At 45.4% G+C, this 14,134-nt stretch overlaps 1 protein-coding gene across 1 annotated transcript in view; it reads right to left on the bottom strand.

Annotated features, from left to right (window-relative positions):
• The window catches only part of cog1 (component of oligomeric golgi complex 1), a 38,727-nt gene that overhangs the window by 23,385 nt on the left and 1,208 nt on the right, over nucleotides 1-14,134 (bottom strand). Inside the window, exons 2-8 of the mRNA XM_060901318.1 lie at nucleotides 12,263-12,498; nucleotides 11,909-12,090; nucleotides 8,002-8,160; nucleotides 7,521-7,677; nucleotides 4,360-4,570; nucleotides 1,447-2,163; nucleotides 1,147-1,293 (exon numbers count right to left, since the gene is read on the bottom strand). Coding sequence (XP_060757301.1) covers nucleotides 1,147-1,293; nucleotides 1,447-2,163; nucleotides 4,360-4,570; nucleotides 7,521-7,677; nucleotides 8,002-8,160; nucleotides 11,909-12,090; nucleotides 12,263-12,498 — 1,809 coding nt within the window. The remainder of the gene's footprint in view (nucleotides 1-1,146; nucleotides 1,294-1,446; nucleotides 2,164-4,359; nucleotides 4,571-7,520; nucleotides 7,678-8,001; nucleotides 8,161-11,908; nucleotides 12,091-12,262; nucleotides 12,499-14,134) is intronic.

Here is a 14,134-nt window from a genome sequence, read left to right as displayed (position 1 = left end):
GCGCCGAGTGGTCATGAAAATAGCCGAACAGAAATTCGCCACGATCCGCGCTAACTTATTTTAATTATTATTTATTAACAATACTTCTTGGGACCAGAAGAAAATTAGAGCGTTTAACATATAAAGTTTCAAATGTGCATAAAATTAAAACCGTTGCCTATGAGCTTTAAGCAAGAGCCGGAAAGCCTTCGATTCCTGTGTCTGACCTGAACGTCATGTGACTAGTCGTGAATTCGCATCAAGAGAAATCAGTTTTTGCGTCCTCTTATTTTAGTAGCGTGCCATATCAGTGGCATACATATCAACCTATACGGAATGTCCGTATTTTATACGGATTTGATACAATAAACGTAGTATATGGGCGTACAAATAAAGTTAAAAAAAAAAAAAACTTCAATATTTATTTAGAGCTATAATCAATTCCCACGATGATAAAAGAGCGCATAACATTTACAAACGTACTGTACACCACAGAAAGCACAAACAGCCAGTAAAGAGTCTTATGAAATCGCGCGTTATCTTGTGGTAGCGAGACTTCGTTCCACTTCTGATCATGCGCACACCGCATTGCGAGAATCCCGCCAACCGGGAAGTAACATTTTGTTTGAAACGTGTATTTCCACCTGAGCGACTTTCACTAGCGACTGAAAAGATTCTGAATGGGCACTCCGGCAAGATCAACACAGACACTTGCTGTGACATGCAGCCTCGTGAGGTATTGGTGCAGACTGCTAAAAAAGCTGTCATGGAGTACAATTCAGAACATTAGAGCGACACTTTGTGTTTTTGTCGAACATTGGAGCTTTGTATTCATTCTGAAGGTTTATTGTTATTAATATTGAATAAAAAGTAACTTGGATATATCATTGTTAATTATCATTCAAATTTTAGATAAATTATTTTAATTTGCATCTTATAAGGATTTTATAAGGGAAATACGGATTTTGGAGGTTGGTTATACAGGTTTGATTGACCAAAGGTTGACATGTATGCAGTGGTCAAGTTCTGAGTTTTTAAGAAAAGATTTCTCCCGCTGCCAGAACATCGTCACAGCGTGGTCAAGATCATTATGAATCATTTAGAACAAGACTTATTTTCCTCGATGAACAAATAAAAATAAGAAAAAAGTCTTGCTAAAGCCTTCACCTGGACTGGAAGATGGATTTTGGACACAACCGTGTTGCCTGACTCTGCCTCTTCCTGGATCTCCAGCTCCTCCCAGTTTGTGGCAGTGATTAGGACAGAGCCGACTGTCGTGGCGTGCAGAGAACTAGCAAAGTGCCTCACCAAAGTCTAGTGCGCGCGCACACACAAAAACACACACAAACAGCCCTATATTTTTTTGATTCATTAGTTATTTTGTCTTTGTGCATACATTGTACCACCGGTTCTGAAAAACTGGATGGAATTCGAACCCTGAAGTGGAATACACTGTGTGTGTGTTACCTGTGACACAGCAGAGCTCCAGATGCGATATGCGTCCATGCTGCATGCAAGCAGCTCTTCCTTCATTCGGGCCCACATGACCTGAGCTGGGCTTAGATCCAAACCTTTACTCACACCTGCTTTCCCCAACTTCCTGCTTTGGACCCGGGGGCTTCCTGCATTTCTGTTCTCCCCCTGCCAGCCCAGAATGCACTGTTTTAGGCTGGGGCAGAGGTCCGCCAAAGACTGACACAGTCTAGCCAGGAAAAGGACTGAGCTCATTCGGCCAGAGGAAGCTGCTAGTTCGGTGCGGACGCTGCTCATGATGTCCGTAAGGCAGGCTGTGCAACGCTCGCTCAGCGCCTGCTCCACCGCTGGCCCATCTGTGTAGCGATTCGCACATGAAGCAGGAGTATCCGAGGGCAGGAAGTGTCCCAGATCCTCGAGCTGGGCCTTAAGTTTGGCGTCAAAAGCGGAACAGAAGTTCTGGATGCGCGGCGTGAGGGCGTGAGTCTTCATGGACAGACCACTTTCAGGCCGTGAGCTCCGCTGAGACACGCTCACCCATGCGGCGTCACTCGGCAAGTCCGATATTGACTCGCACCAAAGGAATGACGACACGTCGCTCTCGAAACGCGAACCACGACTCAATGCCTCGCTTTCCAGGTCCTGCAGTGTGGACGACAACAGCTGTTTACAGCTGCTGGAGATGGACTCCATGCCCTCCTGAGTGATCACCTGTACACGCGCACACAGAGCAAGAGTGAGAAATGGATAAACGGCACAAGGGTTCCCCCCCCCCATTTTAAACTGACCTTGAGGATGAGAAAGCCTGTTTAGAAGAAAACAATAAACACTACTACAGTACTTAGTTGCTTGGCCAACATAAAAAAAAAGCAAGTTCATGAGTAAACGGCACCAATTAGACGAGTATTTAATATGTCTTTAGGAATCATTAATTAAAATGTTTCATTAGAAATGTCTATAACAATCAATGAGCAAATATACAGTAGCTATTAGTGACAATATACTGCATAAAGCTTCCAAGACATTTGTGCTGACCTACTGAAGGGGTGTCCAACAGACACTCACTGGCCACTTTATTAGGTACACCCATCCACCTGCTGCTTCATGCAGTTCTCTACTCAGCCGATCCCTCGAGAGCGGCACGATGCATAAAATCACGTAGATACAAATCAAGAGCTTCAGTTCATGTTCAAACACATCAGAATGGGAAGAATCGTCATCTCAAAGTACGACTTTCTTTCACTGTGGCAGGGGTGTTGGTTTGAGCCAGATGGGACTGGTTTGAGTATTTCAGAAACTGCTGATCTCCTGGGGTTTTTGCACACAAACAACAGTCTCTAGAGTTCACACAGAATGGCGCGAAAAACAAAAAACACCAAGTGAGCGAGCGACAGTTCTGTGGGTGGAAAGAAACGCCTTGTTGAGAAGAGAGCTCAGAGGAAAATGGCCAGATTGGTTCGAGTTGCCAGGAAAGGTATAGCAACTCGTTACAACCGTGGTGAGCAGAAAAGCATCTCAGCATGCAACAGCAGAAGCCCACACTGGGTTCTGCTCCTGCAGCCAAGAACAGGAATTTTACCCTGTGTCCAAAATCGCTCATTCCTTCACTACTCCCTATACAGGGAATCACTATATAGAGGACTATATAGTGAGCTCATTGGGAAAATGAAAAAACGCTTTCGGTATTTACGTCATTACTGTCGCACAATTAAAATGTGCCAGATCAGCCAGCTGGTGGGTTTTCAAAATAATAAATAAATACGTTTATGTTATTTACCAGCTGGGAGGTCCGTATCGCGAAATACCGTGACCGAGGTCTTGAAAGTACTGACCGAGGTCACAGTATTTCACCATATGGACCGACCTTAAGCTGGTAAATAACATATTTATTTTTTCTTTACCAAATTCTAACAGAAAACGAGAGCGCCCGAAAGGGAAAACCGAGCCGAGCCGCCATTTTGAATCCTCATTCACGGCTGTAATGCAAATTGCTTCCTCCTCGGTATACAAGTGCACTTCCATGGCAGGAGAAAAAAACTACATTTTGCCGCCCATGTAGTCCCCTGTTTATACAAAATTGAGTCATTCAGGATTCAGCCATGTTTTTGCTCGGCGTTAGCAACAGTTCCAGGTTTTTAGCTTTCTCCTGAAAATGTTTCCTTTTATTTCTTCTTCCTCAGGGTAGTAAAACTCGCTTTCGCTGTGAACACTGTCGTTATCGCTATCCATGCTGTAAAATTAATGCTGTTCTCCTGAGAAATGCGAAAATAAATGTTGACAAAAATTGCTACTATGTTGTTTGTTGTTGTGAACGAGCGAGTCGCCAGAGGTCCGTATCGTAGGATACGGACCCGCTCGCCAGCCAATCAGAGCGCAGGATTTGATGGAAACCGGACCGCGAAAAAAATAAATGCATATATTTTTGTGATAAATCCATATCATACCGAACGTATTTCCCACATTAATCAATACAAAGTACCTACATCTTTCACTTTTTAAAAAAAAAAAATCAAGGCTGAATACTTTCTTCTTTGCCGCTGCCTTTTATCAAACCAAATTTGAGACTTTTAATTTGATTTCTTTCAGCGTGATCGCAATGCACGATGGGATCTATTGCTTTGGTTAGTGACCATTGGTTGTACACTACTTTTCGTGATGCACTGTGGGATACTTTGAGTGCACTATATCGGATGTAAATAATCCTCGCTAAGGTTTCAGACAGCACTACAAAATGGCGTCCTCACGATATAGTGCCCAGGGAGCAATTTCAGACACGGTCTTAGACTCGAGAACAAGTTCCTATTAAAGTGGCCGGTGAGTGTATGACGGCATTCTAGCACCTGATTGCTCGAGAAACGGTCTACTTTCCAACTGCTAACAGCACTTTGATTATTAGCAACACTATACCTGCAGCCTGTGCAGGAAAAGTGGCTGAAGCAGGTCATGCCACAGGTCGAGCGGTTTATCCAGCAGGCGCTCACACACTCCGCTCCAGTGCTGGCTGATAGAGTCGCTGCTTAGCAGGTCACACACCGCATCCCTGATGGAGGCCAAACCCTTCACACTCTTCACGTATATGAGCAGGCTGCTCACGCCACTCCGCATGTCCTCCTTACACCTGACACACATACAAAGATTATTACACAAGTCAGTTGGGATCAAACAATCATATGTTGGGATCTGATGCATCCTTGCAAAAATATCTCGCACGTTATGCACAATAGTTGGTTCAAAAGGCTTTAATGGACGAAACAGTAAAAAGAGCGGGGGGAGGGTGGGGAACTGGTGGCATCTGATGACTTTTAGGTGGGGTTTACATTAGACCGTATCAGCGGATCATCAGATTAACGTTTTTAAAACGATTAGTGTGCACACAGCAACGCCAATACACGATTTGCGTGCACACAGCAACACCAGTACACGGATACGCTCGGCTCCGCAGGCATCCTGCGCTCCAAATCACTCCGCCCTGAACAGCGAATGCCCTCTGGAGGGTGCGCACTCCGGCCCTGCGCAGCTCACAGAGCGCGCGAGTGGAGTGCACGAGCAGTGATTTGGGACTGAGCCGCTGTGTGTGTGATCTCAGTGCATGTCGGGCATGCGCGTCACTTACCACTTGCAAGTGGAAGGACGGCAAGCCTAAAGACAATCATAACTACACAATGGGCAGTATTTGCATCAGTATTTGCAGTATTTTCATACTTTTATACTCTTTAATGAAAGGTGATACAAGGCGGAAGTCCGCGCCGTTTTTCAGCAGTCGCGTCACATGACCAACGCCAGCGAATCAGGAAGGTGGATGTCACAGTGACGTTGTCCAATGACGACGCCAGCTAGAGCTCAGCACAGCGTATCCGCGTATTCTCAATGTTTACACAGCACCGGACCAGACACGATCTGGATTGAATATGTGGACGCTGGCGGATTCCCGTTTCCCGGCGTTTTAATGTAAACGGACAGTGCATCCGCGAAGAAAACGAGACAGATATGGTCTAATGTAAACTTGGCCTTAGGAGCATATATTACACTGGGGAACACATTTTTTGTTGAGTTAGGTCTGACAGCTGTTTTTAACTAACGTTTGGGTGTGGAATCCAAAACTCATCTCAGTTTTTCTCTATCACGTCAAGTTTTTGAACTATAGGATCCCCATTTTCTTAAAAAATATGAAAAATACTGTACTTAACAGATATGTGCTTGTTTTATAAAAATTTACAAATATTGACATACAATGAAATATGAAAGAACCAGGCATGACTGCAATGTTTATTTAACACTTATGTTTTTACAAAGGATATGGCTACTGTAATTATAATTGTGTGCAAGAAGAAGAAGAAACCTTTATTCGTCACATGCACACTTCAAGCACAATGAAATTCATCCTCTGCATTTAACCCATCTGAAGCAGTGAACACACGCACACACTCAGAGCAGTGGGCAGCCACACCAGAGCAGTCAGGGGTCAGGTACCTTGCTCAAGGCTGCCCCATGTTAACCTAACTGCATGTCTTTGGACTGTGGGGGAAACCGGAGCACCCGGAGGAAACCCACGCAGACACGGGGAGAACATGCAAACTCCACACAGAAAGGCCCTCGCCGGCCGCTGGATTCGAACCCGGAACCTTCTTGGTGTGAGGCGACCGTGCTAACCACTACACCACCGTGCCGCCCTGTGCAAGTAGTTAAGGTAAAAATTTACATTTATAGCTTTTTCTGGAGTGTTCAATTTGAGGACTATCGCGTTTGATGCTCCAACAATAGTCAGCCATCATATGTACATCCCATCTACCCTGATAACGTTCTTCCATAACCTTCAAATAGTCTTACTACAGTGGAATTTTGCTTATCTGGAGGGTAAGCTGTGGAGAAAAAACTTGACGTGCTAGAAAAAAAAACTGACTGCAATTTTGGAATCAGCATGCCGATTTTAGTTTTAATCAGCATAAAAATCTAACTCAACAGAAATTTTTTTTCAAATTGTTCTCCAGTGTTATATATACACACATTCCCTCTTTGGGGAAAAAGAAGGAAGGTATATTCCAACACGTAGCTAATGCTAACGTGAGGCCACGAATCTGCACTGTCACTCCAGTCGTTTTGAAGAATTTTGTATGGATCATAACTGCTAATTTCCATGTATACCTATCCTTCGCTTCTTTCTGATGAAGATTATCCAAATAATCCGGTAGCACAGCTTTTTTTTTTTTGCTATAGTTTTCTTCAGGCAACAGACGCCAGACATCTTCGCTTGGCTTCAGCATGTGAACAGTATGTAAACAAAGTTCACTTGTACCCCAGGTATAGGGTAGCGACGGTTGCTAAGGTAAATGTGACAAAGTGACTGAGGGTGTTTGTTGTGATTAAGGATTTCCTAGGGTGATTTCCGGTCTGCTCGAGTGCATCATGGCAGCAAACCGGCCCAAAACACTGATTTTCCTTCGAAATATGCCCGGAACATTGCAAGGTAGGAATCTGATGTGATTTTTCAGCGAGTGTCGGAGAAAAAAATAAAATAAAATGGGGTGTCGGCATGAAATTAAAGCATGTCGGGAGGGACGACACACACTGAAAGAGTGAGTGGAGTACAAACGAGGAATAAAGCTCTTTATCCACTGTCTGTTCCTCTCTGTCCATCCATCTATTATCCCTCAATCTATATATCTATCTAATTTAACCATCTCTGCTTCTTCTTTTCTTTCATGAGAGAGGAAAGTGAAGAAATATCTGTTCATAGTTGCTATTACATAAATGCTTCACGGACATTTCGCAAAACTAAATAACTACTGGATAAACTGATTATATTTATATATAACGTGACGTTCACTGATTAGTAAATTAGTAAAAAAAAAAAAAAGTGATATTAAATCCTTGCCAAACTGCTGTGGTATAAGATGAATAAAACACTTCAGGACGTGCCGTTATTGGAAATTTTTCTTCAAAATCTCTCACTTGATGCTGATTTTTTTTCCCCCTACAATAGCATGCCCTGAAGTCTTTTATTTCCTTACTTACTGACTGGGAGGTCAGTGTGTAACGGTTCAGTGGGATTCAGTCAGTGGGACACTTACGTGTCGATCCAGTGCTGCAGTGTATCCCGGAGCTGTTCGCTCTGGATGGGTTGAGCCAGCGTCCGTAGCGCAGGCTGGAAATCCGTCACTGACGAAGGCAGATACTTAAACCAGCTGCCTGCACTCACCTCGCCGTGCAACACCTTCCTGCCTTTACCTACAACACCGAAAGGACATCCTATGTATCATCACACTCCTACAGTCTACGCAGATTCATTAATGATTAAACCTTAAATCTGATACGCTCCTTATTACTACACATCATCTATAACAACCACATGGTATGTAAGAACTACTACGTTCTGGAGTGAACGGTTTTTAGAGAAAAGAAAAAAAAAAATCAAGTGAAGAAATCTTCTGAGTTCTAATTTCTCAACACGACGTTATTATATAACAAATACAAGACTATTAATCATTTTTCTTAATATGCCTGGAATAAGCTAAATTATCTGACAATCGAATAAGGCGGCTACTTCCCTACCGGATGTCACGTTCTCCAGCGTAGAGAAGAGTAACCCGTAGCCAAGTCCAGGTTCTGCCGCACGGCCTTCTGGAGGCAGGTAGAACACAGCGTGGGCCTGATAAAGTGTGGTGACTAATAACTCCACCAGAGAGCAGACCTGGGCTTTAATCCCGGCTCCTGAAGCAAATGTCAATATTTCAGCACAAATTTGACAAATACTGAACACATTTTATACCTTTGAAATCACCTCGCTGTGTATCTGCATAATAAACTTCATACAGTATGTCTGGATATATTTCCGAAACTGTTAGAATTATGAGCCTCAGGTCCAGCAGGACTTGAGTACTGGGGAAAGTAGAGTTACCCCTTAATCACCATTGCTCCCAGGTCCGCTCTGACCCAGAGTGGTGGTACCTGCCTGGGTTCCAGCTATGGGTTAAATAGTACATCACCAATAAGGTGCTGACAGCAGGGTGCTTTTTGGTGCAATGTGGCAGATGAACCCAACAAGGTCAATGGCGCACCACCAAATAGCATGTGGAAAAGCCACTCAAATGGCCAATGGATGGCATCACCTGGCAAGTCAGTTGTCACTGCGGGGCAACTTCCATACCCGTCAGGTCTGTGGCACTTTTGTGCACCACTTGGCATCAGGTCTGGCGGTCCAGAGAGACAACACGATGGGGGCACATCATCATTTGTCTTACCTTACTGTGCAAGGTGCTTCATTAGGAGAGGAGAATAGTATGCGAGAACTCAGGAGGCCAGGCATTCCATGGTGGCTCAGCTGGACCGTTCCGTTCGTGCCACCACTGTGGGAGACTCTGTCGCTGGCCTCGTGGCCCATCTGCGTTTTTGCACATCCTAATGAATCAGTCATCATTATGAGCGATGGACAGCCACCGCCGCCGCCAAGAATTATGTGCCGACATGTGTATCCCAGAGGATTACTGGTACTCGTGAATGTGGATTGTGATACGGAGTCGTCGTATTTCTACACTGGCTATGTTTTGTCATGACTGAACTTTTACTGCCGTCGGCTGGACTTTAAGTTGTACGGCATTTTTGAGCACAGACTTCCACCAAGGCCAAATGCCGCCCCTCACAACGTGAGCAAAAGTGAAACTAAATTTGTGGATCCACCCCGTGAATCGGGTCTACTCCAAAAGTTTCATGGAAGTCAGGTCTGTAGGTTTCGCACAATTCTGCTTACAGTCTGACAAACAAATAGACAAATACACTGCACTGGTGGGGAAAGTAAGCAAAAGGAATATTTCAAGTGGAACTTAATTAGTTTTTTTTTAACCCCCCCCAGTTTTCTCCCTAGTTTAGTCTTGGATAAATGTCACCCAGGTAGCACAGTAGTGTAGTGGTTAGCACTGGCACCTCACAGCAAGAAGGTTCTGGGTTCGAGCCCAGGGGGCCTTTCTGTGTGGAGTTTGCATGTTCTCCCCGTGTCTGCGTGGATTTCCTCCGGGTGCTCCGGAGTATTGGAGTAGACCCGATTCACGGGGTGGATCCACAAATTTAGTTTCACTTTTGCTCACGTTGTGAGGGGCGGCATTTGGCCTTGGTGGAAGTCTCTGCTCAAAAATGCCGTACAACTTAAAGTCCAGCCGACGGCAGTAAAAGTTCAGTCGTGACAAAACACAGCCAGTGTAGAAATACGACGACTCCATATCACAATCCACATTCACGAGTACCAGTAATCCTCTGGGATACATGTCAGTACATAATTCTCGGTGGTGGCGGCTGTCCATTGCTAGCGATGATGACTGCTTCATTAAGATGCGCAGAAACGCAGATGGGCCGCGAGGCCCACACCAGAGCGACAGGGTCTCCCACAGCGGTGGCACGAACGGAACGGTCCAGCTGAGCCACCATGGAATGCCTGGCCTCGTGAGCTCTCATAGCTCACCGAGCAAAGCACCTTGCACAGTAAGGTAAGACAAATGATGTCGTGTCCCCATCATGTTGTCTCTCTGGACTGCCAGACCTGATGCCAAACGGTGCACAAGAGTGCCACAGATCTGATGGGTATGGGAGTTGCCCTGCAGTGACAACTGACTTGCCAGCGATGACTGTGGGATACTCCGGTTTCCCTCACAATCCAAAGATATGCAGGTTAGGTTAACTGGTGACTCTAAATTGACCGTAGGTGTGAATGTGAGTGTGAATGGTTGTTTGTCTCTATGTGTCAGCCCTGCGCTGACCTGGCGACTTGTCCAGGGTGTACCCCGCCTCTCGCCCATAGTCAGCTGGGATAGGTTCCAGTTTGCCTGCGATCCTGCACATGTTAAGCGGTTACGGATAATGGATGGATGGATGGATGGACAGACAATTGTCACCCACCAGTTAGGTTTGTCCTTCCTTCAAGACATGCGACATCAGCCAACTGCATCTTCTTGAACTGCTGCTCATGCTGTGTCAGCAAGTGGTGCAACACACTTGGAAGACAGCGCCATCTGCCACCTTGCACTTGCATAAGCTCACAGATGCCCCTGATTTCCTATTGATATATTGATCGGGGGCAGCACGGTGGTGTAGTGGTTAGCACTGTCGCCTCACAGCAAGAAGGTCCGGGTTCGAGCCCCGTGGCCGACGAGGGCCTTTCTGTGTGGAGTTTGCATGTTCTCCCCGTGTCCGTGTGGGTTTCCTCCGGGTGCTCCGGTTTCCCCCACAGTCCAAAGACATGCAGGTTAGGTTAACTGGTGACTCTAAATTGACCGTAGGTGTGAATGTGAGTGTGAATGGTTGTTTGTCTCTATGTGTCAGCCCTGCGCTGACCTGGCGACTTGTCCAGGGTGTACCCCGCCTCTCGCCCATAGTCAGCTGGGATAGGTTCCAGTTTGCCTGCGATCCTGCACATGTTAAGCGGTTACGGATAATGGATGGATGGATGGACAGACAATTGTCACCCACCAGTTAGGTTTGTCCTTTCTTCAAGACATGCGACATCAGCCAACTGCATCTTCTTGAACTGCTGCTCATGCTGTGTCAGCAAGTGGTGCAACACACTTGGAAGACAGCGCCATCTGCCACCTTGCACTTGCATGAGCTCACAGATGCCCCTGATTTCCTATTGATATATTGATCGGGGGCAGCACGGTGGTGTAGTGGTTAGCACTGTCGCCTCACAGCAAGAAGGTCCGGGTTCGAGCCCCGTGGCCGACGAGGGCCTTTCTGTGTGGAGTTTGCATGTTCTCCCCGTGTCCGTGTGGGTTTCCTCCGGGTGCTCCGGTTTCCCCCACAGTCCAAAGACATGCAGGTTAGGTTAACTGGTGACTCTAAATTGACCGTAGGTGTGAATGTGAGTGTGAATGGTTGTCTGTATCTATGTGTCAGCCCTGTGATGACCTGGCGACTTGTCCAGGGTGTACCCCGCCTTTCGCCCGTAGTCAGCTGGGATAGGCTCCAGCTTGCCTGCGACCCTGTAGAACAGGATAAAGTGGCTAGAGATAATGAGATGAGATATTGATCGGGGACGGAGTGCACATCCAGAAAAGCAGTCTGAGAGCACTCCCGGTCATCGATGGCTGTGGATTTGTCGGGCTTGAAACTCATGATATCTGGACAATCCAGAGCGACTTGCTACTTAAAAACTAGAATTTAATTCAAATTCGTTCACATCTTCTCGGTGCTATTGTGAAATTCAGACCAAAAAAAAAACATTTTCCTCATTTGGTTGTTTCCCACCCCCCTCAACAACTCAACAGATGAGAGTTCAGGTGGCAGCTTGGTGGTGCCGGGACTTGAACTCATGACCTTCCTCGACCACTGAGCTACCACTGCCCAGTAAACAATAATGAGCTGTGTGTTTAGCAGCCAGAATGATCACTGACGTGTTTTTAGCGAATCATGACTATTCAACGGCTTTGAGAAGAACCAACAGTGAACAGGGTGTGTATGCGTATGGCAAGTATACCGTGCTGAGGCTGCTTGAGAAGCTGCTGTATGGACGCTGTTCTGGCCAACAGGAAGTCGGCGAGAGCCTGGCGAGGTGAGCTGTCTTCCAGCAGCATGGTGGACACCAGCGCCTCAGCGATAGCCTGATCTGATACGGCTCGACCCCGCAGCACCGACTTACTGTCCAACAGGATCGTTGACCTGAGGACAACGGATGAGGTTTCAAAAACGTGCACGACACCCTTCGAGCACTGCCCAAACAAGGCATGTACTAATAACTAGTTTTCGTTTAAAAATTGGTAAAAATTTGTTCTCTGTAACCGCACGGCTCTGAAAGTAACTGCATGGTTTATATTAATAGGCTTGGCTTTACCTGAAGTGTCCAGCGGCAGCCACCTGCTGTATGAGGATGGGGAACCGGCTCAGAACAGGGCTGTACGAGGCGGTGGGCGTGTCCAGGTGGAGCAGCCGGTGCAGGTGAGCACAGAGGAGGTGTAGCTGCGTGGCCTGCAAGTACTGAGCTCCCTCCAGTGCACTCCACATCCGCTCAGGCATCTCCAGTAGCAGTTTTATCTGAGCTGCCATCGCGTAAAACTTCTCCTGCGACTGCTTCTCACACAGAAAAGGTTTCCGTCATGACACTTCTTTTTCCACGCTCGTGAAAACAGATATTATAGTCGAGATTAAAAGTTCCACAAGACTAAATGCAACTATAAATGGATAAAAATACAACATGGCGTACTTTAATAAGTAAAAAACGGTTTGAGTTGGAACAAAATGAACAAAAGTCTTCAAAAAGCGTGCTGTTCATGGCTGAAAAATAATGAACTTTGTGGTGATAATGACAATTGGCATTTTTTTTTTGTTTTCCCTTTCTGTGTCCTTTATCCTTTACATTGTCTTTTGGTTGATTTGCTTGTCTTTTCGTTTTGACTTTTGTGAACAGCATTACTCTGGAAAGCGTCCTTGGGTTGGTGAAAGGCGCTATACAAATTAAACTTGTTGAAAACTGTAACTCTGCTTCCCGCGTGGAGTGCTTAATTTGCATACTTTCCGATCACAGCACTCTGTGTTAGGTTTTATTCCTAAGTTACATAGATCAGAGATGACCAGTGGTTAAATAATCATACTTGGTTGTTCGATGCAAGTATCGTTTTAGATCATTTGTCCCGAGTACGCCAATCCAATCCAATCCAATCCAATCCAATCCAATCCAAAACTATCCAACCTACAGTATATTTCCATATACGTTGAGTTTTAAAGCTAGACTGCCTTTCAGATTTTTCAAATTCAGGTCATAAAAAGAACTTCTCCGACACCCAATTATTTTTGTTTAGTGGACCGAAAGCTACTGAATTCGAATCACAGACTTCCAATTTTATTTATTTATTTTAAAAAACAGAACAATTAATGAATTTAAGGCCACATGGCCCTAAATTCTCCGCTATTTTTTCCTGCTTCACCATGACCCGATTCAAGATCCTACGTCATGCATCACGTGGTGGGGGTTCCCTGTTTGCGCAAGACGTTGTGAGACACAAATCTGAAACAAGAGAGGAAAATGAAGGACGCGAGTGTGCGAATGAAACGTGAAAGACCGACTACAGTAATGGGAAGCGAGGAGAAAAGGCATCATATTATATGCGAAGGAAGGGAAACGCAGGGCCAAACTAATAAATATCGGCGGTCAGCGAGCACCTCGGTGTGATCGGCTGTTCGTTTAGCGACAGAATGATGGAACCATCAGTGCACGGTCAAAGGTAAACCTGCGCATGCACACACGGACTTCCTCTGTCTGTGCGAAGCGAGCGATTTCATGCACGTTATTTGCCCCTTCAGATTAAATAACTTCCCAGCCACAGAATGGCCTGATATTTTGTAAGATATGACAAAAATAAACATACATCACAATGACCAAATTTCAGAAGGAACTACATTTCACTGATTTTATGAAATCGAAAAGCAGTCTAGCTTTAAAGTGCATATCACGGGTAAATTCTGGAGCAAGATCAATGTAATTCTCCTATTTTATGTTAAACTTTGGTTAAATATCTGTAACATTCTGCATTTTGTGCAATTTTTTTACCTTGCGCAATACCAGAAAAATTCAGTTGAAATCGAGCCATTGAGGCGAATTGGTCCGCCTCTGAAAAAAACTTGCATTTGGATTTCCCAGCAAACATTGATTTTCGTGACGTCGCGTGCGGGACGCCTCCCTCTGAATCCTACGTCAGCGCTGGTTTGT

The sequence above is a fragment of the Neoarius graeffei genome, chromosome 20, assembly GCF_027579695.1.
Source record: "Neoarius graeffei isolate fNeoGra1 chromosome 20, fNeoGra1.pri, whole genome shotgun sequence".
In the NCBI taxonomy this organism is placed as follows: Eukaryota; Metazoa; Chordata; class Actinopteri; order Siluriformes; family Ariidae; genus Neoarius; species Neoarius graeffei.
This window is presented reverse-complemented; position numbering and strand designations above follow the sequence as displayed.